Here is a 25,302-nt window from a genome sequence, read left to right as displayed (position 1 = left end):
TTTTTCTGAATTGATGTTGATCCTTTGAGCATTTTCTTTTTAGCATTGAGTTCATACTTGTATTCTAGACCTATACAAGTTCCAATACATCATTTTCTATTATGTCTTTGCTAGTTCATCATCCTGTTTTTTTATTCCTATTAGGATTCCTCTGTTTCTGAAAAAAGTGCTTACTGTTTTTCCTTATTGCAATTGATTTACGTACTGTAAAATTCTGAAATTCTGGATTTGAGATATTGAAAGTGTTTCGCCAAGCCATCAAGGTAGAATCCTATCTTTTGAAAACAACTTTCAAAAATACTCATGATTATAATTTCTACAACTCTTCTAGGAAGGATGCCAACAAAATGTCTACTCAAAATTGTCCTTCCAATTTTTCCAAACAAACCATGTTTCCAAACAAAGTTTCTACTACAAATCTTTCTACTCCTAAGTCACCTACCAAAACTTCAAATATCAAATGTTTTAAATGTTTAGGTTTTGGGCACATAGCTCTTCATTGTCCACAAAAGCAAATCTTAAAGATAAACAAGGTAACACAAGACCTAACTCACCCACTTCCCACAAGTCAAAATAAAAAAGACAAAGAAGAACAAGTTGACATGAGTCTTCTCCTTTCACCTCCAAGGTGTTTTCCTTCCTTATCTTTTTCATTACCCAAGGTTTCTATTTCAACACCATCTTGGTTAAAAAGTGTTAGGGATGATTTCATACCTCCTAATGGTTTTCACCATTTAAGATGCCTTTTCCCAAAAGATATCATCATTCCCAAACAAATTTTTCCAACTTGGTCGATTTATAGAACCTCCTTTTCTGAAATCCCATTGTTTACAAAAGATAAGTCATGTTTACATTTTTCTTCCACTTTTAATTGTAAAACTAAAATGACTTTGTTATATGCAGGGATTCAGAATTCGTGGACGAATTCTCTCCAACTCGAGGAGTATGATGAGAATCAAATAAAGGAGGCTTTTATTAATGGAGGAAGAGGACATCCACCCTCACATTTGAAGTTCTTCCTTCTAGTCTTCTCAAAATTAAAAGAAGAAATAAAATAAAGATGAGGCCCAAGCCCAAAGCCCAAGCCCAAGCCCAAGAAGGCCAAAGCCCAAAGAGCCCAAGTCCATCCCATGAGGGGCAAGGCCAAGCTTTGAAATACTCTTGTATAGTTTTAGGAGGTTTGGTTATTAAATAAAGGTGTGTGAAAATGTAAAATAAAGTCACATTGTCCATGTGACTTAGGAGAGTGGTGTAGGTGTAGTTTTTGGGAGGTGTCATAGTAGAAAAAGGTCACACCTCCCATGTGACTTGTTTTTGGTGGGAATTTCAAATGAGTTTATTTGAAATTTCCCACCTATTTTTCAGCACCTTAGGCTATAAATAGAGGTGCTTCCTTTGTAAAATTCAGATTTGAATTTTATCTAAAGAAACTATACTCAAAATTGGAGTGAGCATTTGGAGAGCTTTGAGCTTCTTCTCTAGTCTTATCTTGAAGGACCATGGTTTCCTCAAGTGGCGGCTTCCACACTCATCTAGGAGCATCCATTCTTCTAGTGGCGTGATCATCCAACCATTCCTCCATCTTCATGAGCATTCTCTTCTCCTTCCTTTCTTCTTCTTCAATTTGTTCTTATTGCCTTGAGTTTTGAGTTGTTTTTGTTTCGGTTCCTTTAATTTTCCAGCACCTATTTTCTGTTTAGTTTTTAAATTCTGTTCGGTTCTTTTGTTTTGAAGTTCAATTCTGTTCGGTTTGTTCTTTTCCTTCTCCTTTGTTGATTCAATTTGACAATATTTGGTTCATCCAAATGAGTTTGGGATTTGGTACTTGTTTTGGTGAGTTCTTGATCTTAGAACTATGATCCAACTTCTAAGAAAGTGCCTCTACATTTTCCAGCTCAAGGTGATTCCTCAAAGTGTCAAGAATCTTGTTCTATGTGGCTATTGGAATCACATCATCTAGTATCCCTGCATCAAAATGAATTCAAGCAACAAGATTTGGTCCCCTTACAAATGTGGTTCCATTTTTGATTTATTTTTGTCATTTGAAACCTCACAACCTTTGGGAACCCATTTCATGAAACCTCTGGGAACAAAATATTTCCTTATTTTACAGAATCTGACTGAATGGCCTCTTTTCATGCAATAAAAGCATGTAACAACCGGTTGTTTCGACTTAACAATCAGTTGTTTTCCTGGCAGTTTTGAAAAAGACTTTGAAAACTTATCTTGCTTGTTTTGTGGATTGAAACCTAATCCAACTTTTCCAAAAACACAGTTTTGAGATGCCAAGACATTCTCAAAGTTGGATTTACCCTTTGAAAGCTTATCCACAACTCTAACAAGATAATGAACTTTCTTTTCAAGATTTTCACAATTTTCACAAACAAGAGAGTCACACACATGATTACTTTATGGATTACATACATATGAGGTCGGTAATGCGTGATGGGAAGGGAAGGCAAGCTCGCCATTTGCAAAGATACGATGGGATTAGCTCAGGTCAAGAACATAAGGGAAGGGAAGCTCGCCATTTGCAAAGGCAAGTCGGGGTCCGTGCAGGTCAGAAACACAAGTATGACTTCACCACCTTCTTCTTTTCTAATTTTCCAAATGGGTTTAGAGAGATGGATATGCACAAGGTCTTCCAAAGATGGGCAAGAGTAAAAGAAGTGTTTATTTCTCGAAAGCTGAACAAGTGGGGCAGGAGATTCGGTTTTGTCCGTTTTTTTGAGGTGAGACATGTGGGGAAATTAGAGAAGGAGTCGGATCAAATATATATAGGTAACATGAAGCTTCACGTGAACATACCGAGGTATCGAAGACTTGAGTCAGAACCCAGAAGGGAACAGAGAAAGGGCGAAAAGACACCTTTTTTGGAGTCACAAGGAGGACCTGGGAGGTGGGGCCAGGCTGATGGCCCAGTAGGAAAAGGAAGGGCGATCAGGAAGGAGATCTGGGTGGAAAAAAGAGGGAAGAAATCTTATGCAGAGATAGTCAAAGGAGACAATCAGCAGAAGCGGAAGGATCCAGCTATTGCAACTCATAAACAGATTCTACCGTGGATGGAGAATAGTGTCATTGGCTAGTTCAGTGAAGATCTAGACTTTGAACAGCTGGAGGATGAGGTTCTGAAGGGGGGCATGAGCATGATAAATGTATGCTACTTGGGCGATAATCTAGCCATGCTGGCGCCAAGAGAAGGGGAGAGTATGGAGAATTTGATAAATCTCAATAAGGATTGGTTTGAGAGTGTCTTTGACAGCATCAACCCGTGGTCAGAGAATCACGTAGCGGGTCATAAAATTGTGTGGGTAAGGTGCTATGGGATACCCATCTCTCTCTGGACCAAGGATTGTTTCTCCAAAGTAGTAGGTGAAATGGCATCGTTAGTGTCAATTGATAAATCTACTCTCCTATGGGAAAACCTCGAGTATGCTAGATTACAAGTCCGGCTACTAATAAATCAGAATGCAAGGCTGGAGAAAAGTATGTGGATCAATGACCATCTTTTCAACATACTTGTAGAGGAGGAAATACCTTGCGGAAACAGAGGTCCGTGTAAATGCAGCTATGAAGGCTTTGCTTCCTCTGATAGCATCTCCTCGTCGGAGACCTATGTAGAGGAAACTGCGTGCTCTATCAATAGTTGTGAAGAGGAGGTCGGGAGGAGGGACCGAGAGGCACGATGGTCGAAGGAGGAGGTGAACGGAGGAGAGGTGGAGGGAGAAGGAGAGAGAAAAGCAGAAACGACAAATTGTTTGGTATTAGAGGAAGATATGCTGCAGGGGGTACAATGTCAGAGTAAAAGTAATAAAGGTTTCACATATGAGGTAAGGGGGGCCCAGAGGTTGTCAGGAGAGGCTGCGGACCTGAAGTCTTTTAATCAAAAGGTTGTATCTTCCCAATACAGCCCTCTCAAACAGGATGACATGGCCAAGTTAGTGGTCGACGTGGAGTTTGGTTATGCTATGACTGAATCCTTCATGGGTTTGGGCCAAGTGGGTGCAAGGGTGGGCCAGAATGGTCAAGGGCAGATTAAAATTTTAGCCCAAGAGGAAGAAGGAACTAGTGAGCGCATACATGCGGGATGTGGGTCAACATGTGAGGAGATAAATTCTAGTACAAACCAGCTCAACCCAAAGGCGGTGCAGGAATTAGAGCAAAGTCACGAAGAAGGAAATATGTTGAAAGGTCTACAAGATGGTGGTGGAGCAGGGGATAGTGAGTGTCACTCCCCACCACGTAGAAGTAGGATGAAAGGTTTGTGGGAAGTGGGGTAACCAAGTACACACCCACGACGATCAGCTAGAATAAGTGCAAGGTATAACCAGGTGAGAAATAGTCCCTTCCTTAAAGCTGGTACCTTCTCTGCTTCTGTCTCTGACGGGGAGATTGCTAAATGCAATTCTCGGTTTCGGGATCCAGAAATTAGGATGGAACCAGTAAAGTTGTGGGACTTAGGTAAGCATATGGGAATTGCTTGTAGAGGGGTTGAGGAAGAGGCTGTTCAGGAAATGCAGTGTATGGAATTGAGAGACGAGGAGTTTATGCAGAGGTTCGAGGAGGGTGTAAAAAAAGGTTTTTTATGCTGATAGTTAATCTGAATATAAGAGGTTTGGGGGGAGGAACGAAGACCAGATATTTGAGACAATTAATTGCTGGGGAGGGAGCAGAATTTGTAACTTTACAAGAAACGAAAACAACAAATTTCACAGAAAGCAGATGCTTTGCCCTATGGGGGGATAATCGAATTGGATGGGTTCACAATGAAGGTGAAAATGGAGGAGGGAGCTTACTATCCATGTGGCACAAAGAAGCCTTCTGCTATGAGAGCCATATGATGGGGAAGGGTTTTGTTGTTATTGTTGGCCAACACTTAAGTTCTAAAAGAAGATGTGTTATAGCAAACATCTATTCTGCTTGACATTAAGAGATAAAAAGATGCTTTGGGAGGAGCTCACCAATATCAAAGCGGCCTCTCAGGAGTCGGTTTGGTGTTTCTGTGGGGATTTTAATGCTGTAAGAAGTAGAAGGGCAAGAAAAGGTTCTAGTGGTAGAGGGGACCAATCTGGTAACCACACAAGCGAGATCAATGGTTTTAATAGGTTCATAGATTCCAATTTGTTATTGGATCTACCTATAGTTGGCAAGAAATACACGTGGTTTAAATCAAATGGTTCAGCTAAGAGCAGGCTTGATAGAATTCTTGTTTCTGAAGAATGGATGAATATTTGGCCAATGTGTAAGCAGTATGTCCAGCATAGGGAAGTTTCAGATCACTGTGCTTTGGTGGTGAAGTCCATGGAGAAGGACTGGGGTCCTAAACCGTTCCGAACCATTGATACATGGCATATGGAGGGAGGCTTTAATGGGATGGTGAAGGAAAAGTGGCAGTCTTATTCTGTACAGGGGAATGAAATCTTGAAAATCAAGGAAAAGTTGAAACTGCTAAAGGGGGATCTGAAAATCTGGAATAGGGATGTGTATGGTAATCTGCATACTGCAAAGAGGAACATTCTGAGAGAAATGGAGGCTCTTGACAATCAGGACTTTGAGGGAGATGCGGTAGGAAGCGTGAGCTTGGTAAGGATGGATCTAACAAGTCGGTTAAGGGATGTAGATAGAAAGATAGACTCACTGATCTGCCAAAAAGCAAGGTCAAACTAGTTCAAGTATGGGGATTCTTGTACCAAATTCTATCACTCATCTTTGAGATGGAGAAGGCTTAGAAATGAAGTGAAGGGAGTAGAAGTTGGGGGTCAGTGGTGTGAGGAGCCATGCACGGTCCGAGTTGAAGCGAAGAAACTGTTTGAGAAGAGGTTCAAGGCTACAAGAGATTTTGGCGTAAGGCTTGATGGTGTACAGTTTAAGGCTCTATCCTCAGAAAAAAACCTGACCCTCATATCTACTTTCAGGGAGGAGGAAATCAAGGAAGCGGTGTGGCAATGTGATGGGTCAAAGAGCCCTGGTCCTGATGGGTTCAACTTTAAATTTATCAAGGAAAGTTGGGCGTACATAAAAGATGAGCTTATTAAAGCCTTGGCCTTCTTTCATGAGTCTGGTACCATACCCAAGGGGTGCAATCCATCCTTCATAGCCCTGGTTCCAAAAGTTAAGGAACCCTCTAAGCTAGAGGAGTATAGACCTATCTCTCTAGTGGGGGCCATTTATAAAATTATATCGAAGGTGTTGGCTGGCAGAATAAAGAAAGTGTTAAACTCAGTCATCAATGAAAGGCAGTCTGCGTTCCTAAAAGGTTGAGGGATGTTAGATAGTGTGGTCATGGCTAATGAAGTGGTGGAGGACCTTAGAAGGAGCGGGAGGAGAGGTTTATGCTTGAAGGTTGACTTTGAAAAGGCCTATGACTCGGTGAGATGGGAGTTTCTATACGACATGCTACATAAATTGGGGTTTCATAATAAGTGGATTATGTGGATGCGAGGGTGTCTGGAATCGGCCACAATCTCAGTGCTAGTTAATGGAAGTCCGACAGAGGAATTCAAACCAACAAGAGGCTTGAGACAAGGTGACCCGCTTGCCCCCTTTCTCTTTTTAGTGGTAGCTGAAGGGCTAGCTGGGTTAGTAAGGCAAGCAAATATGATTAATATGCTGTCAGGAGTTAAGTTTGGTAGAGAGAAGATAGAACTAAGTATCCTGCAATTCGCAGATGATACTTTATTCTTATGTGAAGAATCACACAGTAATGTGGTAACCATGAAGGCGATCTTAAGGGGCTTTGAGTTAGCCTCAGGCTTAAAAATTAATTTTCATAAGTCCAAGATTGCAGGAGTGAATGTTGAAAGTAATGCCTTGCTAAGCTATGCAAAGACTCTAAATTGTGCTCAGATGGGAATACCGTTTAAATATCTGGGTGTAGAAGTGGGAGGAAACCCAAGGAAGACTAAATTTTGGGAGCCCGTACTAACAAAGTTAAAAGCTCGACTCAGTGTGTGGAAAGGAAGATTTCTATCCTTGGCAGGGAGAATTTGTCTAATTAAATCAGTCATCTCCGCGATTCCTCTTTTTTACCTCTCCATCTTTAAAGCACCAAACTCCATCTACCAAAGTATAATCAGAATTCAGCGGAGGTTTCTGTGGGGGTGGGGGAAGGAAAAGAGACCGATCTCATGGGTCAGCTGGGAAGACGTATGTAAAACAAAAGAGGAGGGACGCTTGGGGATTAGAGATATCCAGAAGTTCAATTATGCTCTCCTAGCTAAATGGAGATGGCGTCTTGTGTCGGAAGAAAAAGGGATGTGGAAGGACCTCTTGATCATAAAATATGGGCAGGATCAGGATAACCAACAAACTCCAGTGAAACTGCAAACATGGTGGTGGAAAGACTTGCAGAAAGTATGTAAAGAAGGAGAAGGAGCAGGTTGGTTTCAGCAGCAGCTTAGATGGAGACTAGGAGGGGGCGAAAAAGTGAAATTTTGGGAGGATGTGTGGATTGGAAGCAGTAGTCTTAAATCTTTGTATCCCAGGTTGTTCTCACTATCGTTAAATCAAGGTCAAAGGGTGAATGAGGTTGGGGAGTGGGAAGATTCAGCTTGGCAGTGGAAAGTAAGGTGGAGGAGGGCCAGATTTGAGTGGGAAGTTCCTTTGGAAGCTGATCTTACTCACCAAATATCCCAGGTAAGTTTGTTTAGGGAAAGGAAAGACGTTCAGATGTGGGGGGGGGGGTGAAGATACAGGAGTCTTCTCTGTCAATTCAGCGTATAGGTACCTAACCAAGCAGACCAGGATTTCTCAGCAAGAGGTCTTTATATCTATTTGGAAGACCAAAGCACTACCCAATGTCATAACCACAGCTTGGAGGGCCCTCCTAGGTAGACTTCCAACAAGAGTGAACCTGAGGAGGAGGGGGGTGTTGCTCAGCTCGACTTTATGTGTATTTTGTTATACTAAGGAGGAAACCTGCCAGCATATCTTCCTTGAATGCGAATTTGCCCAAAAGGTGTGGACCCTGTGCTTTAAATGGATAGGCGTACAGTTTGTACAACACAATGACCTGCTGTTTCACTTTGAGAATTTCTCTCTGTCACAGTTGAACTGTAAACAAAATCTTCTGTGGAAAGGAGTATGGGTAACTATTGTGAGGTGTATTTGGGAACATAGAAATTCCAATGTGTTCAAACAAGGAGTTGTAGATGTGGAAGAGATATTCCAGATGGCTCAACTCAAGATGTGGCAATGGTTAAAACACAGGAGTCAATCCTTTAATTATTCCTTTTCAGACTGGATTCTAAATCCACTGATCTACTGCAGAAGCTTTAAGTAACAAGATGGTGGTGGGAGAGTAATTGCGAAATCAGAGCTGGAAGGATGTATTATCTATATGAGGGTGAGGTTAATGCTGAAATACTCCTAAGGGGTGAAAGGTGTGGTTTGTATGAGGCAAATTCCGCCATGATCGACGAAGTTATAAAAGGTCGATGAAACGGCGATCTCCACGCGGGCGTAGTCGGTGGTCGTCGAAGGTCTGCAAGGGTCAACATGAAACGGCGATCTCCATGTGTGCGGAGTCGGTGGTCGTCGAAAATCATGCGTGCGTAGTCGGTGGTCGCCGAAGGTATGCAAAGGCCAACATGATCGCCGGTTAATGAAGCGGCGTTCTGTCAACATGATCGCCGATCGAAGAAGCGACGTTCTCCATACGTGTGTAGTCGGAGGGTGCTGAAGTTTTACAAGGACAACATACCGGCGATCTCCATCAACATGATCGCCGGTTGATCAACGGGCGATCTCCATGTGCGCGGTCGGTGGTCGCCAGAGGTATGCAAAGATCAACATGATCGCCAGTTGATGAAGCGGCGATCTCCTTAGGTCAACATGACCGCCGATCGATGAAGCGGCGTCCACTATATGTGTAATCGGTGGTCGCCGGTGTTGGTTATATTTTGCTGCTGAGGTGCCAAAGCTGGGTTCAGTAATTGTTGGTTTGAACCTTGGTTCTATCGTGAAAAGTGAGCTTGTACGTGGACCTAATTTCAATTCTTGTGTGCTACTTAAAGCTGTGAAATCTTAAGAGGTAAGTGCCGAAGCAGGGAAGTCTTGAAGGAGTGAATTGGAAAGGAAAGAATTGTATTGAAGTTTGGAGCTGTACCAAACTTGATACCAGCAGTGCAGCAGCTGGTCCTTGATGGTTTGAAGGTGGTGGTTTGGTGTGATGTCCGGGGTAGGATGAGACTATCTCATGAAATACGGGATGGTTCAAGGTGCCAAGGTATGAGAAGAGTCGACCCCGTATGGTGGTTGTGGAGAAGTGGGATTGTATTCCATGCTGCTGTGGTGAGAAAGTGGGCATATGTTTCTGCTCTTTAATACGTGTTGTGTCCCCCTTTTTTTTCACATAGAAGCTTATGCTTGGGTAGTTGATTTATAGGGTCTTATGTGTTTTTTCTCTACCCTGCTTTTCTAAAGTTTTGTAGGCTAGATTGTGGTGGTTTGTATAAGGGTTGGGATACCCCTGAAGTATCCCCTTTAATTTATTTAATTCTTTGCTGATCAAAAAAAAAAAAAAAAAAAGAGAGTCACACACATGAGAAGAGTTTTTGCAATGCTTTTCAAAATTATTTTTTGATTTTCCAGTTCTTCTTCAAGTGTCTTGACCCTTTTCTCAAGCTAGTTATTCAACCCTTTCAATCGGTTGTTTGAGAGAGCCAATCAGTTAGCTTCTTCATGAGTTCCTTTAAAAGCTTGAAGTAATTGACTATAATTTTCAGCACTTAGGGAAGCACATGAACTTACACTGCTTGAGTTGCTTGAATTATCATCTCCTTATGCAATTAAGCATATGTTGGATTTTTCATCTTCACTTGATGAGGAGCTTGATGAGGAGACTTCATTTTCATCCCAAGCAATATATGCTTTTCTTGATTTTCCCTTCTTTTCCTTGTAGCTTGACTTCTTTTCATTGCTTTCTTTATTTGGACAATCAGCTTTTATATGCCCTTGCTCACCACAACCAAAGCAAGTATAATTGTTAGAATTGAAATCACTAGTTTTCTTGTTTCCATACCTTTCTTTGTTGGCTTCTTTGTTGCGATTTCTTTTCAAGAACTTACTAATCTTTTTGGACAGCAAGCTAAGGTTTTCTTCCTCACTTTCATCACTTGAATCTTGTTTGCTTTTGTGTTTGGCAGCTTTCAAGGCAATGCTTCTCACATGCTTGTCTTCACTTTCTTAAACATTGAGTCTATTCATCTCTAACTCATGTTCTCTAAGCTTACCAAACAATGAAGCCGTTGTCAAGGATGTCAAATCTTTTGATTCAGAAATTGTTGTTATCTTACGTTGCCAAGTTCTATTAAGCCACTTGAGAATCTTGATGTTTAATTCTTCTTTATCAAAGGTTTTCCCAAGGCTCATTAGATGGTTGATGACGTGAGTGAACCTTTTTTGCACTTCAGCAATAGATTCTCCCTTAAGCATTCTGAACATCTCATACTCTTATACTAGAGTATGTTTCCTTGCTCTCTTCACATCATTTGTTCCTTCATGGGTGACTTCCAAAGTGTCCCACATTTCCTTGGCCGATGAACATTGTGATATCTTGAAAAATTAATCGAATTCAAAGCAGATGTTATGATATTCTTGGCAATACAATCAAACTTGGCCTTTTTATTTTCAGCATCAGTCCATTGGGACCAAGGTTTTTGAATAGAAGATCCATCCTTTTCAAATTTAGGAATAAAAGGGTCATTTTCAATTGAATCCCAAATTCCTTTATCAAGAGATTCAACAAAGATTTTCATTCTAACTTTCCAGAATTGATAATTCAAACCACAAAACAGAGGTGGTCTGTTAATTGAGGCACCCTCCCCAAAAGGTAGTTTTTCAGCTATTGGAAAAAGATTTTAGGATCAAACTTGAGTATTTTTCAGGTACCAAGCTCTGATGCCAATTGTTAGAATATATGGCCTTAAACAAGAGGGGGGGGGGTGTGAATTGTTTAAGAGGGGTTTTTGAAAACTTTTTCAACTAGAATAAAATCCTTTGTATGAAACTCAATCAGAAATTCAGTTAGCCAAGATATTAAGCACAAAACAGCAAAGCACCAGAAAAACAATCGGCTGTTTCTTCGAAACAATCATTTGTTTATACTAGCAAAGCAATAACAACTGAATTTAAATGAGTTTCAGGGAAGAAAGAGATACACAAACAGTTTATAATGGTTCACTCTTAAACCAAGAGCTACATCCAGTCCCCCCAAAAGCCACTAAGCAATCAAAACAGATTACACACAAACCACCAAAGAAGTGACCTTGAACCCTTCAAGAAACACACTCTCTTTGGCACAACACACACCAAGAATGTTGATCTTGACCACCTCAAGAGCACACAACACTCCTTGGCAACAACACCAGAATTTACAAAATATTCAGAACGAATTACACTTGTTTACAGAACAATCTGAAATCAATACAGATGTAATTCTATTCCACTTTCTCTTTAGAAAACCCAAAGCTTGGTGTAAATGTTCAAAACTTGAAAGCAATCTTTCACAACTGAAAAACTCAAATCTGGTTTTCCTTGTTTGTTATAAAACATAAACAAACTATTTATATCTTTCAAAGATTGATCAAAGCATTTAATAGAGGAGCGTATTTAGTTGGAAATCATTTAAAGCACACTCAACTAACAAAATAAAATTTTGTTAGGATTTTCAAAGAAGCAATCGATTGAAATCAAGAAACAATCGATTGTTTTGGTGTGACAACAAGTCAACCAATCAAAACAGTTTTCAACCTTTTCAAAAACACCTAAGAGTAAAACAATCGGTTGTTTCGACAAAACAACAGGTTGTTTTTTACTTAGCTTGAAAAACACTTTAAACTTAAAAATGTTTTAAAACACATTAGCTTTAGATTCAACAAAGAGTGGATTACACATTTAAATTACCCAGATCCTATCCTAAACACAGCAACAACTTCATCCTTGCATCAAACACATGGATTTGGATTCTTCAAAGCCTTTGATCATTCTTGATCAACACTAAACACACTCTTAGGTCCATCAACACTCTTCATTGACCTGTCCAAGCCTTTCACGAGAAGGATTACATCAAGTATATGAATGAAAGTCAATACACACATACCTGGAGAGGATAAAAAAATAGAATTATAACACTGCACTCAAGTAAAAAGCAATCAACCAAAATTAACAAAAAATGTACTACATAACATTGATGACATTATAGGATAAACATGACTTGACAAAACTTATATGGATTCAAAAATCAAAATGACTCAAACACAATTAATTTGTACCAATTAAAACAGCAAGAAAGACTCAATTAAAGCAAAAAAACAGAATAGCTAACACAAAATCCCAATTAAAATGCCAATCAACTCATTTTTCTTTTGAACACAACCATAGCTTTAGATACCACATGATGTGAGTTGATAAGGAGATTCATTAATTTTTGACACTTTAAGAACATGATGAGGAATTGACTAGAAGAAGAGAAGGTGCAACAAAATAAGGAGGCTTAAGGAAACATCAATGGAGTTCAATGCCTTCCAAATGATGAGCCAAACTCATGAACACAAGTGTCATATCCTTACACAACAAATGAATGGAAAGGAAACAAGAACAAACACATGAACAAGATTATATTGCGAAAATTAAAAGAAGAACAAGATAACAACATTGAACCGAATAGAAATACATCACAATGCAAATGAACCAATTAAAAGGAAGAACAACACAATCTAACCGAATATAAATGAAGAACAAGACAAAACAACCGAATAGAATTTGAACATAGGTGCGGAAATGGAAAATGGAAGATGAAAGTAAGAAGAACTTATGTGAATGAAGCCATGGAAGGGAAGAACACGCCACTTAGAAGGTGATTGATCCAAGATAAGTGCATGAATGATGCCACTTGGAGCTCCCAAAACTCACAAGAAAAGACTAGTAGAAGGAGAACAAGTCTCACACAATTCTCTCTCAATTTGAGTTGAGTAACTTTTCTTCAAATTCCAAATCTAAATTTACATGAGTATAACACCTCTATTTATAGTGTGAGAGGGTTGAAATTAAAGTGAGAAAATTCAAATGAGAAACATTTGAATTTGGTGCCTAATACTTGTCACAATGGAGGTGTGACTTGGTTTCTTTCTTTGGCACCTCCTAAAACTACACCTACACCTTCTTTTTATGTCACATGGAAGGTGTGACTTATCTTTGTACATTAGCACCCCTTATATCTATATCTACACCTTCCTTTTATGTTCTACTTAATTTCTACTCTAAAGAAATTATAAAAAGATACATCAATTTATGCTCATCTATTATTGCTTGTGCCCTTGCTCTTAATAATTTTTTGAGGCATGATGGAAGATGAAATCATGTGTTGGGCTTGGGCTTTTGTTGGGCTTGGGCCTCCATATTAAGAATACTATAAGAAGAACTTCAAGTGTTGTGGTCCTTGACCATTCCTCCTATTGTGGTACCTTTATTTGCTTGTTGAGATGACCCTTCAAGTATAGCATCCTTAGTCATCTTCATGTATTTTTGGTTCACATCATGGAGCCCACTCTTGTGGCCCATCAACTCGACCCAAGGACCGGGCTGACCTGTTTGACACCGACGCCGATGTCCGATCACTGAGCGTTGAGCTCAGTGCTCTGGTCCAGTACACAAGCCCCCCAGGCTCGAACTGAAACTTGTTTCAGTGAAAAGGCTAACTGCTTGCCCACAACGACCTACGTGTCTTGTGACTGACGCGATGCACACAGTGTTCTGATGTGACGTCTCACCACACTCCGTTTGTCTTTGTTTTTTGGTTCTTCGTTCCTTTTCTTTTTCGAATTACACGCGTTTCTCATATCTGAGCATTTTGTCTGTTTGTGTGCTTTACTTGTTTTTTAGATTCTTTGTATGATGGATTACAAAACCCTGTATCCCTGGGCTCCTAGTAATCTGTTAGAGGAAACCTCTGAGTTCACCATGCGCGAGAAGATAATATTGTATAGGAAAAGTGAGCATCCTAAGAAGATATGTCTTTTTGGTAAGGAGGATGATAGGTTTGTTAAGGTACTGTCATGTAAGGTAGATGAACCAGTTTGTTGTGACAAATCATCGGACCCAGAAGGCCCTTTCTGCTTCTTCTACTGTACCGTGTTTAAGAAACTCCTCCTCCAACTACCCCTATATAACTTTGAGAGAGCCCTCCTTACTGAAATTAACATCACCCCTACCCAGCTACATCCGAATAGTTGGGCGTTTTTTCGGGGTTTCTCCATTCTTTGCCACCACTTTGGCCATTTGCCTTCAGTGGACGTGTTCCTGCATTTCTTCAAAGCTAAACGCCTGGGTCGCCAACTGTGGGTGAGCTTCAACAGGATTGTTGGGAGAGTTTTATTGTCCCTCTTGCAGTAATCTTACAAAGGTTTCAAAGGCAAAATTTTCAAAATCCGTTGCAAAAACAACGAGCCAACCCTTCTGGACGAGTTCCCCCTATACTGGATTGAGGAACCTAGATTCCAAAAGCCCAGGCGCCTAGAAGACCTGCCCCAGTGAGAACAAGAGGTGTGCCTCTTCCTCTCCAATCTCAAGGTCCTTTTTGAAACCCCTGCCTTGATAAAGCAGGAGTTTTGCCTTGTAGGACTCAAAGCATATATTGGTATCCTTCTTTCCCTTACTCCTGCTAGTGATATCTTCCATGTGTGTGTTATTGATGGAGATCAAATAAGAGAGGATTTTACCAATGGAGGAAGAGGTCATTCACCCACACATTTGAAGTTCTTCCTTCTAGTCTTCTCAAAAATTAAAGAAGAATTAAATAAAGAGAGAACCAAGCTTAAAGCCAAAGAAGACTACAAGCTTTCAAGAATGGGCTTCAATTAATATCTCTCTTTATAGTTGCTTTCAATTTGTAAATAATATAGAATAGTGTTTAGGTAGGTGCTAAGAGGGAAACCTAAAGATACCTCTTAAGTAAAGCATCTTTAGATATTAGTTTTAGAACATTCTAGTAGATTGACCCTTCATAGCTCACTATAGGCGCTAGAAATGAGACATGTGCAAGGGACCTTAGGTAGCTTCCTTTGTAAGCTTCTTTACACTTTCATGACCGGTCATCCTTCTATAAAAGGAGGGGCTAGAGTCTTCATAAAACAAAATTGATATTTTGAGTAAAGAATCTCTCCCAAATTGGTGAGTGAGTGAGTGAGATTTGTCTTCTCCTCTTCTAGTCTCATCTTGAGTGCTTCTTGGATCCTCAAGTGGCGGCAATTCACACTTATCTTCGAGCCTTCACCCTTCAAGTGGCGTGAAGATCCTCCCTTGGTCTACAACAACATAAGTCACTCTTTCCATCTTCCATTTTCTTCCATTTTTGTGTTTCTTGCTTGTGTTTTCTATTCCATTCGGTGCAATCTGTTCTTTGCTGTTTTCCCTTTCTTTTTCTGCACTTTATTTCTCCTTTAATCAGTGCAGTTGGGCTGTTCCTTGTTGTTCTTGGTTCGTCCATTTTTTATATCCAATTACATGTGATAATCTTGTTGTTTTCAAATTCCTTTCCATGGGTTTTGTTGTTTAGCTCACCTCATCCGGTAGATCCTTTGTATGCTGCGTTAACTTGCTGTTCTTGGCACTGTTCTTGTGATTCCTGAACTGTTCTTGAGTAGTTCTTGGGGTTTACTTGCTGTTTTAGAGTTACCCATTCATTCTATATCCATATCATGTTATTGGAATCATATCATGTGGTATCACGAGTCTTAGGTTTGTTCTTGTTTGTGTTTGAGTTGTTGTGGCACTTTTAATTCAAGAACTTTACATTCTTGTTGTTACCTTTCTGTTTTAGGATTATTTTTGGGTATTTCTTGCTGTTTTCTTGTTCTTATTACATTGTGTTTGTGTCATTTTGATTTTTGAATCCTTATAAGTTTTGTCAAAGTCATGTTTCTCCAACAATGTCATCAATTCATTGTGGTCCTTTTGTTGTAATTTTTGTTTCTTGATTTTGTGATAATTACAGTTTGATGTGTTTGTTTCTTGATCCTTTGGTGCATTTTCTTTTTAGTATTGAGTTCATACTTGTGTAATGGACCTATACAAGTTCTTAAAACATCATTTCTATTATGTCTTTGCTAGTTCTTAATTCTGTTTTTTTTTTTCATTCCTGTTAGGTTTCTTCTGTTTTCTTGAAAACGTGCTGATGGAGATCAAGCTCAAGAGGACATGGAGGCCAATCAACAAGATCAAGAAGAGGTAGAGGCACAAATGGAGGACGCCCATGGAGGTCAAAGCCCACCTCAAAGGCTTACAAGAAGCATGTTCAAAGCTTTAGGAGCTAGGGGACATTTATTTTCTCTTTTTGTAATTTCTTTGGTTGAAGGTGCTTAGAGGGAAACATTAGAAACCTCTTTTGTTATAGCATCTTTTAGGCTTTAGTTAGGAGCTTTAGGAGGGGGGGTGTGTTAGTAGATAGGTGTAGGAGTAGAATAGGAGGTGCCAAAGTGAAGGAAGAGGTCACACCTTCCTCATGCCTTGTAAATAAGTGCCGGTTCTAGAATATGTTTAGGGGGGAAATTTGAATTTGTGTAGCTTACATTTCAGCACCTTAGGCTATAAATAGAGGTGCTCCCTTTGTAAAATTCAGATTTGAATTTTAGAGAAAAGAAACTATACTCAAATTTTGAGTGATCATTGGAGAGCTTTTGAGCCTTCTTCTCTAGTCTTATCTTGAAGGATCCATGGTGTCCTCAAGTTGCGGCAACACACTCATCTAGGAGCAACCATCCTTCTAGTGGCGTGATCATCCAACCATACATCCATCTTCATGAGCACTCTCTTCTCCTTCCTTTCTTCTTTTGTTATTTCCTTGTCTTAGCTTGTTTCCTTGTTGAATTTGGTTCGGCAGTTTCAGTTTTAATTGTGTTGCTTCGGTTCTTTTGTTGTGCCTTGCTGTTCTTCATCTTTCTTCTTCATTTTCCAGCTTTTAGTTCGGTACAATTTAATTTCCAGCATTCTATTTCAGTTTGCTTAGCTTTTGTGCCTTTTTGTTCGGTTCAATTTGACTATAATTGGAACTTCTATATGAGTTTGTGTTTTGGCACTAGTTTTGGTGAGTTCTTGTTCATAGAACCTTGATCCATTTCTATGATAAAGTGTCTATCTCTTAACCAACTCAAGATGATTCCTAAGAATGTCAAGAATCATTCTAATTGTGCTAGTGGAATCACATCATGTGGTATCATGAGTTTAGGTGTGTTCTTGTTTAATTGTTGAGTTGTGTAGCACTTTATTTCAAGAGCTCTTTTATTTTTCTTGCAATTTAAGTTACTGTTTTAGGCTTATTTTGAGTTTGCTTGCTGTTTTAATTCTTTTGCCTATCATATGTTTGAGTATTTGCCTTTTTGAATCATGTCAAGTTTTGTCTTAGTCATGTTATTCCATAATTGTCATTACTTCTAGTAGTACTTTTATTGCTTTTGATTGTTTCTTGCTTTAGTGTCATATAGTTTTTTTGTTCTGAATTGATTTTGATCCTTTGTGCTTTTTCTTTTTAGAATTGAGTTCATACTTGTATTCTAGACCTATACAAGTTCCAATACATCATTTTCCATTATGTCTTTGCTAGTTCATAATTCTGTTTTTTATTCCTATTAGGATTCCTCTGTTTCTGAAAACAAGTGCTTACTGTTTTTTCTTTATTGCAATTGATTTACTCACTGGAAAATTCTGAAATTCTGGATTTGTGATATTCAAAGTGTTAGAAAAGAGTAGAAAAAAGAATCATTCAAAAATTCAAAGTACACAAAAAATGATAAATAAAATAAAAAAAATGTACAATTCTGCCGAAAAGAATACGGTAATCTGGCAGCGATTTTAAAAAATTTATCTCAATTAATTGGCTTACTGTTTTTAATTGATTCCAGTTCCATTATTGAGTTAACATCTTGAAGTTTCTATGGTTTAAATTTCATAATCCAGTTCGCTCTAAATCATTCCAGTTAAATCAGTGAATATCAAGCACAGTTGCATTAAATTCTTTTTTCCAGTAGCTAAATTTTTGTTTTCTTCATCTACTCTAGTGCTTTTCCTTAAGTATTCTTTTGTGTGCCTACTTTCTCATTGAGTTCTTTATTTTCTTGATTGTCTTTCATTCCTTACTCTTTGAGTTTGTCTTACATATTGTTTTCCTTTTGCAATTACCTTTCTTTGCTTATACCTTTTCTTGTTTGTCTTTATTGTTTCATTGGTTTTGTGGTGGTTGCCTTTGAGATTGGTGTGCTTGCTTTGACATCTTTCATTTGAGGATTCCAAGGCCTCAAGATCATATTGGTGCAAGGACATTATTTCTTTGAGAGTGACCTCTTTTTCTGCCTCTTTTCACTTCGGCATTCTTGCTGGACACACTCACTGTTTTTGCTAATTTTTGTTTCTAAACTTGTTTTCTGTTTTTGTGTGTTTGCTGTTTTTTAATTCCAAAATGGCTGGATTTTCAAGTGATGCATCATACAAGCAGAATTCTCCTTCCAAAGCTTCAATCCTTGGTGAATTACATGAAGCTCAAAGAACCATTAGACGCTTGGAGGAGAAATTGCAAAAGATGGAGGTGCAACAAGCTAGACCATCTCCTTCAGTCCATGATGAGCATCATAGACCTTCAACAAGAGCTTCTTCCAATGATTTTAGCCGTGAAGATGAGCATAGGAGAAGGAGAACTCCACCCCAAGTCCATGGACAAAGACATCATCACCAAGGGGAAAGAACTCACTACGGCAATGGCTTCTATCATGATGCAAAGTCTAGGCTTCCTTCGGTCAAGCTTCCTTGTTTTAATGGCTCTAGTGATCCTAATGTATATTTAGATTGGGAGGCTAAGTGTGAACAAATATTTGAGATCCATGAGATCCAAGATGAGCATAAGCTTAAGCTAGCCACCCTAGAGTTTAGTGATTATGCCATGAAATGGTGGCATGGAATTGTAAAGGACATTATCTATCACAAGGGTCCTCCTGTGGACTCTTGGAACTCTTTAAAGGATCATATGCGCGCTAGGTTTGTGCCCCCACATTTTAGGAAAGACCTCATGTTGAGACTCCAACGGTTTCAACAAGGCACGCTAAATGTGGATGAATATTATAAGGAGCTTGAGACGCTTGTGCTTAAAATTGAATTAGAAGAAAGTGAGGAAGCTATGATTGCTAGGTTTGTGAGTGGTCTTAGGAAGGATATTCAAGACATTGTTGAGTTACAAGAGTATTCATCATTGGGCTCTTTAGTTCATCTTGCAATGAAGGTGGAAGCCCAACTTGCTAAGAAAAACTCTTTCAAAAATTCTTCCAATGATGGATACTACTCCAAGTCTTGGAGAAACAAAAATTCTTTTTCTAAACATCCTTCTAAAGATTCTTCTTTCAAACCCAAGGAAACTAAGCCATCTACTTCTAGACCTAAGTCTCCCACTAGAACATCCAATACTAAATGCTTTAAATGTATGGGTTATGGTCATATAGCTGCAAATTGTCCTTCCAATCGAAGTATGTACATGCATGAGGGCATTGTAGTTAGTGAGCATGATTCGGATTCTCCTAAACATTCATTGCATTCTCATGCATCTAGTGAGGAAGAGAGCGAATGTCCACTTGAAGGGGACTTGTTAGTTGTGAGAAGACTTCTTGGACAAGTTTCATAACCTTTTGATGAAAGTCAAAGGGAAAATATTTTCCATACAAGATGTCTTATTCAAAACAACATTTGTTCCTTGATAGTGGATGGGGGTAGTTGTGCAAATGTGGCTAGTACAAGAGTAGTAGATAAGCTTGGATTGCCTACTATCTCTCATACAAAGCCCTACAAATTACAATGGCTTAGTGAAGTAGGAGAAATAATTGTCAATAAACAAGTCCTCATCCATTTCTCCATTAGAAAATACAAAGATGAGGTATTATGTGATGTTGTGCCCATGGAAGCCACTCATGTTCTTTTGGGAAGGCCTTGGCAATTTGATAGAAAAGTTTTACATGATGGCTTTACCAACAAACTATCTTTTGAATTCCATGGTCACAAGGTTACTTTAAAATCTCTCTCTCCAAGAGAAGTCCATGAGGACCAAGTTATCATGAAGAAAAAGAGGGAGAGTGAAAAAGATAAAAAAGATAAAAAAGATAAGAGTTCTAAGCCTACACTCCTTGTGTCTAGGCGTGACATTGAAAGGGAAATAGTGGCTCATCATCCTCTTTTCTTAGCCATCCCTAGAACTCTTAGAGTAGAATCACTTGTTGATAGTCCTCATTGCTTGGAAAATTTGGTAGAAGAGTTCCAAGATGTGTTTCAAGATCCTCCAAATGGACTTCCACCTTTGAGAGGGATTGAGCACCAAATTGATTTGATACCGGGCTCTTCTTTACCAAACCGTCCAGCATATAGGACCAATCCAAGTGAAACCAAGGAAATTCGCCAACAAGTTGAGGCTTTGATTGAGAAAGGGTGGGTGCAAGATAGCATGAGTCCTTGTGCTATGCCTATCATCTTAGTGCCAAAAAAGGATGGCACATGGCGAATTTGTTCGGATTGTAGGGCCATAAATAACATAACAATTAAGTATAGGCATCCCATACCTAGACTAGATGATTTGTTGGATGAATTACATGGTTCAAAAATCTTTTCAAAGATTGATCTTAAAAGCGGCTACAATCAAATCCGTATCAAACCGGGTGATGAATGGAAGACGGCTTTTAAGACCAACTTTGGTTTATATGAGTGGTTAGTTATGCCTTTTGGCCTAACTAATGCACCAAGTACTTTCATGCGCCTCATGCATCATGTTCTTAGACCTTTCATTGGTAAGTTTGTTGTTGTTTACTTTGATGACATTCTCATTTATAGCTTATCTTTGAATGACCATAGGTTGCATGTTAGGCAAGTTTTAGAAACCCTTAGGAAGGAACATTTGTATGCTAACCTTGCTAAATGTATGTTTGCTCTTGATCATATAGAATTCCTAGGGTTTGTTGTGAGTTGCAAAGGGGTCCATGTGGACAAAACAAAGGTGATGGCCATTCAAAACTGGCCTACACCGAAATCTTTGAATGAGGTCCGAAGTTTTCATGGACTTGCTTCTTTCTATAGAAGATTTGTCCCAAACTTTGGTACCATTGCCGCACCACTCAATGACATAGTGAAAAAGGATGTGGTCTTTCATTGGGGAGAAGCACAACAAAATGCTTTTGACACTTTGAAAGAAAAATTGACTAATGCTCCCATCTTGGCCCTTCCTAATTTCACTAAGACATTTGAGATTGAGTGTGATGCTTCAAGCATAGGTATTGGGGCTGTTCTCCTTCAAGAGGGCCACCCCATAGCCTATTTTAGTGAGAAATTGAAGGGAAGTCATCTCAACTATTCCACCTATGATAAGGAATTATATGCACTTGTTAGGGCTTTGTTTACTTGGCAACACTATCTTTTTCCCAAAGAGTTTGTGATACATAGTGATCATGAATCTCTTAAATATTTGAAAAGCCAAAACAAACTTAACAAGAGGCATGCTAAGTGGGTGGAATTCATTGAGCAATTTCCTTATGTGATCAAACACAAGCAAGGCAAAGTAAATATTGTGGCGGATGCTCTTTCTAGAAGATACACTTTGCTAAATCTTTTAAGCTCTCAATATCTTGGTTTTGATCACATTAAGGAACTTTATCATGATGACCTTGATTTTTCTCTCATCTATCAAGAGTGTCTTAAGGGAGGACACAAAGACTTTTTTATTCAAGATGGCTTTCTTTTTAAAGGAAAACGTCTTTGTGTCCCTCAAAGCTCTATTAGATTATCTCTTGTTAGAGAAGCTCATGAGGGGGGTTTAATGGGTCACTTTGGGGTTGCTAAAACTTTGGATGTGTTGCATGAACATTTCTTTTGGCCTCATATGCATAAACATGTTCATAGTTTGTGTGATAAATGCATAGCTTGCCGCAAAGCTAAGTCTAAAATGCATCCCCATGGTCTATATACTCCTCTTCCTATCCCTTCAATGCCTTGGGTAGATATATCTATGGATTTCATCTTAGGCTTACCCAAGACATCAAAGGGAAAGGACTCCATTTTTGTGGTAGTGGATCGTTTTTCAAAGATGGCTCACTTTATTCCTTGCCACAAAGTGGATGATGCATGCCACATTGCAAACCTCTTCTTCCAAGAAGTGGTTCGCCTACATGGGATTCCTAGGTCCATAGTGTTCGATAGAGATCCCAAGTTCTTGAGTCACTTTTGGAAGACCTTGTGGGGCAAGCTTGGGACTAAGCTCTTATTTTCTACCACTTGCCACCCACAAACTGATGGTCAAACCGATGTGGTAAATAGAACTTTGGGACAACTATTGAGATGTTTTATTTCGGGGAATCCTAGAGTGTGGGAGAATTTACTACCCCATGTTGAGTTTGCATATAATCGTGTAGTAAATTCTACCACCTCACATTCTCCTTTTGAGGTGGTCTATGGGTTTAATCCCCTAACACCTCTTGATCTTCTTCCTATTCCCATTCTTGGAGATGTCTTGTGCAAAGATGGGGATGAAAAGGCTTCTTTTGTGAAAACTTTGCATAAAGACATCAAGAAGAGAATTGAGAAGAAGGTTGGCAAGTATGCTGAACTTGCCAATAAGAGGAGAAAAGCATTGTTGTTTGATGAGGGCGATTGGGTTTGGCTTCACTTGAGGAAGGATCGTTTTCCTACTCAAAGGAAGTCCAAACTAATGCCTCGAGGGGATGGACCTTTCCAAATCCTCAAGAGGATTAATGACAATGCTTATGAGTTAGATATGCCTGATACATTCTTAGGTAGTCATACTTTTATTGTCAGCGATCTAACTCCTTTTTCTGTAGGTCTCCAGAATTCGTGGTCGAATTCTCTCCAACTCGGGGAGTATGATGGAGATCAAGCTCAAGAGGACATGGAGGCCAATCAACAAGATCAAGAAGAGGTAGAGGCACAAATGGAGGACGCCCATGGAGGTGAAAGCCCACCTCAAAGGCTTACAAGAAGCATGTTCAAAGCTTTAGGAGCTAGGGGACATTTATTTTCTCTTTTTGTAATTTCTTTGGTTGAAGGTGGTTAGAGGGAAACATTAGAAACCTCTTTTGTTATAGCATCTTTTAGGCTTTAGTTAGGAGCTTTAGGAAGGGGGTGTGTTAGTAGATAGGTGTAGGAGTAGAATAGGAGGTGCCAAAGTGAAGGAAGAGGTCACACCTTCCTCATGCCTTGTAAATAGACGCCGGTTCTATAATATGTTTAGGGGGGAAATTTGAATTTGTGTAGCTTACATTTCAGCACCGTAAGCTATAAATAGAGGTGCTCCCTTTGTAAAATTCAGATTAGAATTTTAGAGAAAAGAAACTATACTCAAATTTTGAGTGATCATTGGAGAGCTTTTGAGCCTTCTTCTCTAGTCTTATCTTGAAGGATCCATGGTGTTCTCAAGTGGCGGCAGCACACTCATCTAGGAGCAACCATCCTTCTAGTGGCATGATCATCCAACCATACATCCATCTTCATGAGCACTCTCTTCTCCTTCCTTTCTTCGTTTGTTATTTCCTTGTCTTAGCTTGTTTCCTTGTTGAATTTGGTTCGGCAATTTCAGTTTTAATTGTGTTGCTTCGGTTCTTTTGTTGTGCCTTGTTGTTCTTCATCTTTCTTCTTCATTTTCCAGCTTTTAGTTCGGTACAATTTAATTTCCAGCATTCTATTTCAGTTTGCTTAGCTTTTGTGCCTTTTTGTTCGGTTCAATTTGACTATAATTGGAACTTCTATATGAGTTTGTGTTTTGGCACTAGTTTTGGTGAGTTCTTGTTCATAGAACCTTGATCCATTTCTATGATAAAGTGCCTATCTCTTAACCAACTCAAGATGATTCCTAAGAATGTCAAGAATCATTCTAATTGTGCTAGTGGAATCACATCACGTGCTGACTGTTTCGATTTATTGCAATTTATTTGCTCACTGGAAATTTCTGAAATTCTGGATTTGAGTTATTCAAAGTGTTATAAAAGCATAAAAAGAAGAAGTACAAAAAATTCAAAGTACAAAAAATATGATAAATAAAATACGAACAGTGTGTAATTCTGCAAAAAAAATACGGTAATCTGGCAGTGATTTTACAAAATTTATCACAATTAATTTGCTTACTGTTTTTGAGTAATTCCAGTGCCATTATTGAGATATGATCTGGAACTTTCTGTGGTTACAATTTCATAATCCAATTCGCTTTATATCATTCCAGATAAATCTGTAAACATCACACACAGTTTGCACAAAAATATTTTTCCAATAGTTATGTTTTTGTTTTCTTCATCTAGTCTAGTGCTTTTCTCTAGGTCTCTTTTGTGTGCCTTCCTTTTCATTGAGTACCTTATTTTCTTGCTTGTCTTTTCTTCTCTATTCTTTGTGTTTGTCATAATTCCTGTATTCCTTTTGTGTAGCCTTTTCTTGTTTACACCTTTTCTTGTTTGTCTTTGATTGTTCTTTGGTTTTGTGGTGCTTTGGCTTTGAGATAAGAGTGCTTTTGCTTTGACATCTTTCATTTGAGGTTACTAAGGCCTCAAGAGCAGATTGGTTAAGGGAAGTATTCTTTCTTAGAGTGATTTGAGTGACTTCTACCTTCGGCAGTTTGTTATATTTGTTATTGCTAACATTGTTTTCTTAACTTTGGTTTGCTCTTGTGTTTGCTATTTTCTTTTCTAATGGATACATATTCAAGTGCTGAATCTTCAAAACCACGCTCTACTCATAGGGTTTATGTTCTTAATGAGTTAAAAGAAGCAAGGAAGGCCCTTGCTCGAAAAGATGAAGCATTGCAAAGATTGGAAGAACATATGGCCAAGATTGAATTGAAGCAAGAAGGAGTTGCCCATTCTTTGCATGGTAGACACACTTCTCCTTGGCATTCTTCCAAGAGCTCTTCAAATGCTCACGACAATGGAGAGGATACTAGAAGAAGGAGGCATCGTCATCCTTCCAATGGGGGAAGCCACCACCGTGAACAAAGACATCAACAAGAGACCAAGCCCCAAGTTCATTTTATGAAAATCCCTAGCTTTTAGGATTACCCAAGACATCAAAGGGAAAGGATTTCATTTTTGTGGTAGTGGATCGTTTTTCAAAGATGGCTCACTTTATTCCTTGCCACAAAGTGGATGATGCATGTCATATTGCAAGCCTCTTCTTTCAAGAAGTAGTTCGTTTGCATGGGATTCCTAGAACTATTGTGTCCAATAGAGATCCAAAGTTCTTGAGTCACTTTTGGAAGACCTTATGGGGTAAGCTTGGTACTAAGCTTTTATT

At 39.1% G+C, this 25,302-nt stretch overlaps 1 protein-coding gene across 1 annotated transcript; it reads left to right on the top strand.

The window, feature by feature from the left end:
* The first annotated feature begins 6,282 nt into the window (after positions 1-6,282).
* On the top strand, positions 6,283-25,061 carry LOC150027503 (uncharacterized). The gene is made up of 3 exons (XM_090302873.1): positions 6,283-7,635; positions 8,048-8,196; positions 24,719-25,061. The coding sequence occupies exons 1-3, from the start codon at positions 6,283-6,285 to the stop codon at positions 25,059-25,061; spliced, it is 1,845 nt and encodes a 614-aa protein (XP_090158999.1).
* Positions 25,062-25,302: the final 241 nt, after the last annotated feature.

This window comes from Phaseolus vulgaris, chromosome 5, assembly GCF_051622355.1.
Source record: "Phaseolus vulgaris cultivar YP4 chromosome 5, ASM5162235v1, whole genome shotgun sequence".
NCBI lineage: Eukaryota > Viridiplantae > Streptophyta > Magnoliopsida > Fabales > Fabaceae > Phaseolus > Phaseolus vulgaris.
Note: the sequence above shows the minus strand (reverse complement) of the source record. Positions and strands in the feature narration are given on the sequence as shown.

Bases quoted from the DNA above. Each gene is read 5' to 3' on its own strand.
- LOC150027503 (XM_090302873.1), top strand. From the start codon at position 6,283: ATGGCTAATGAAGTGGTGGAGGACCTTAGAAGGAGCGGGAGGAGAGGT. The intron at 7,636-8,047 runs GTAAGTTTGTTT...TCTCTGTCACAG, and splicing joins TTACTCACCAAATATCCCAG to TTGAACTGTAAACAAAATCT. The intron at 8,197-24,718 runs GTTAAAACACAG...TACATATTCAAG, and splicing joins CAACTCAAGATGTGGCAATG to TGCTGAATCTTCAAAACCAC.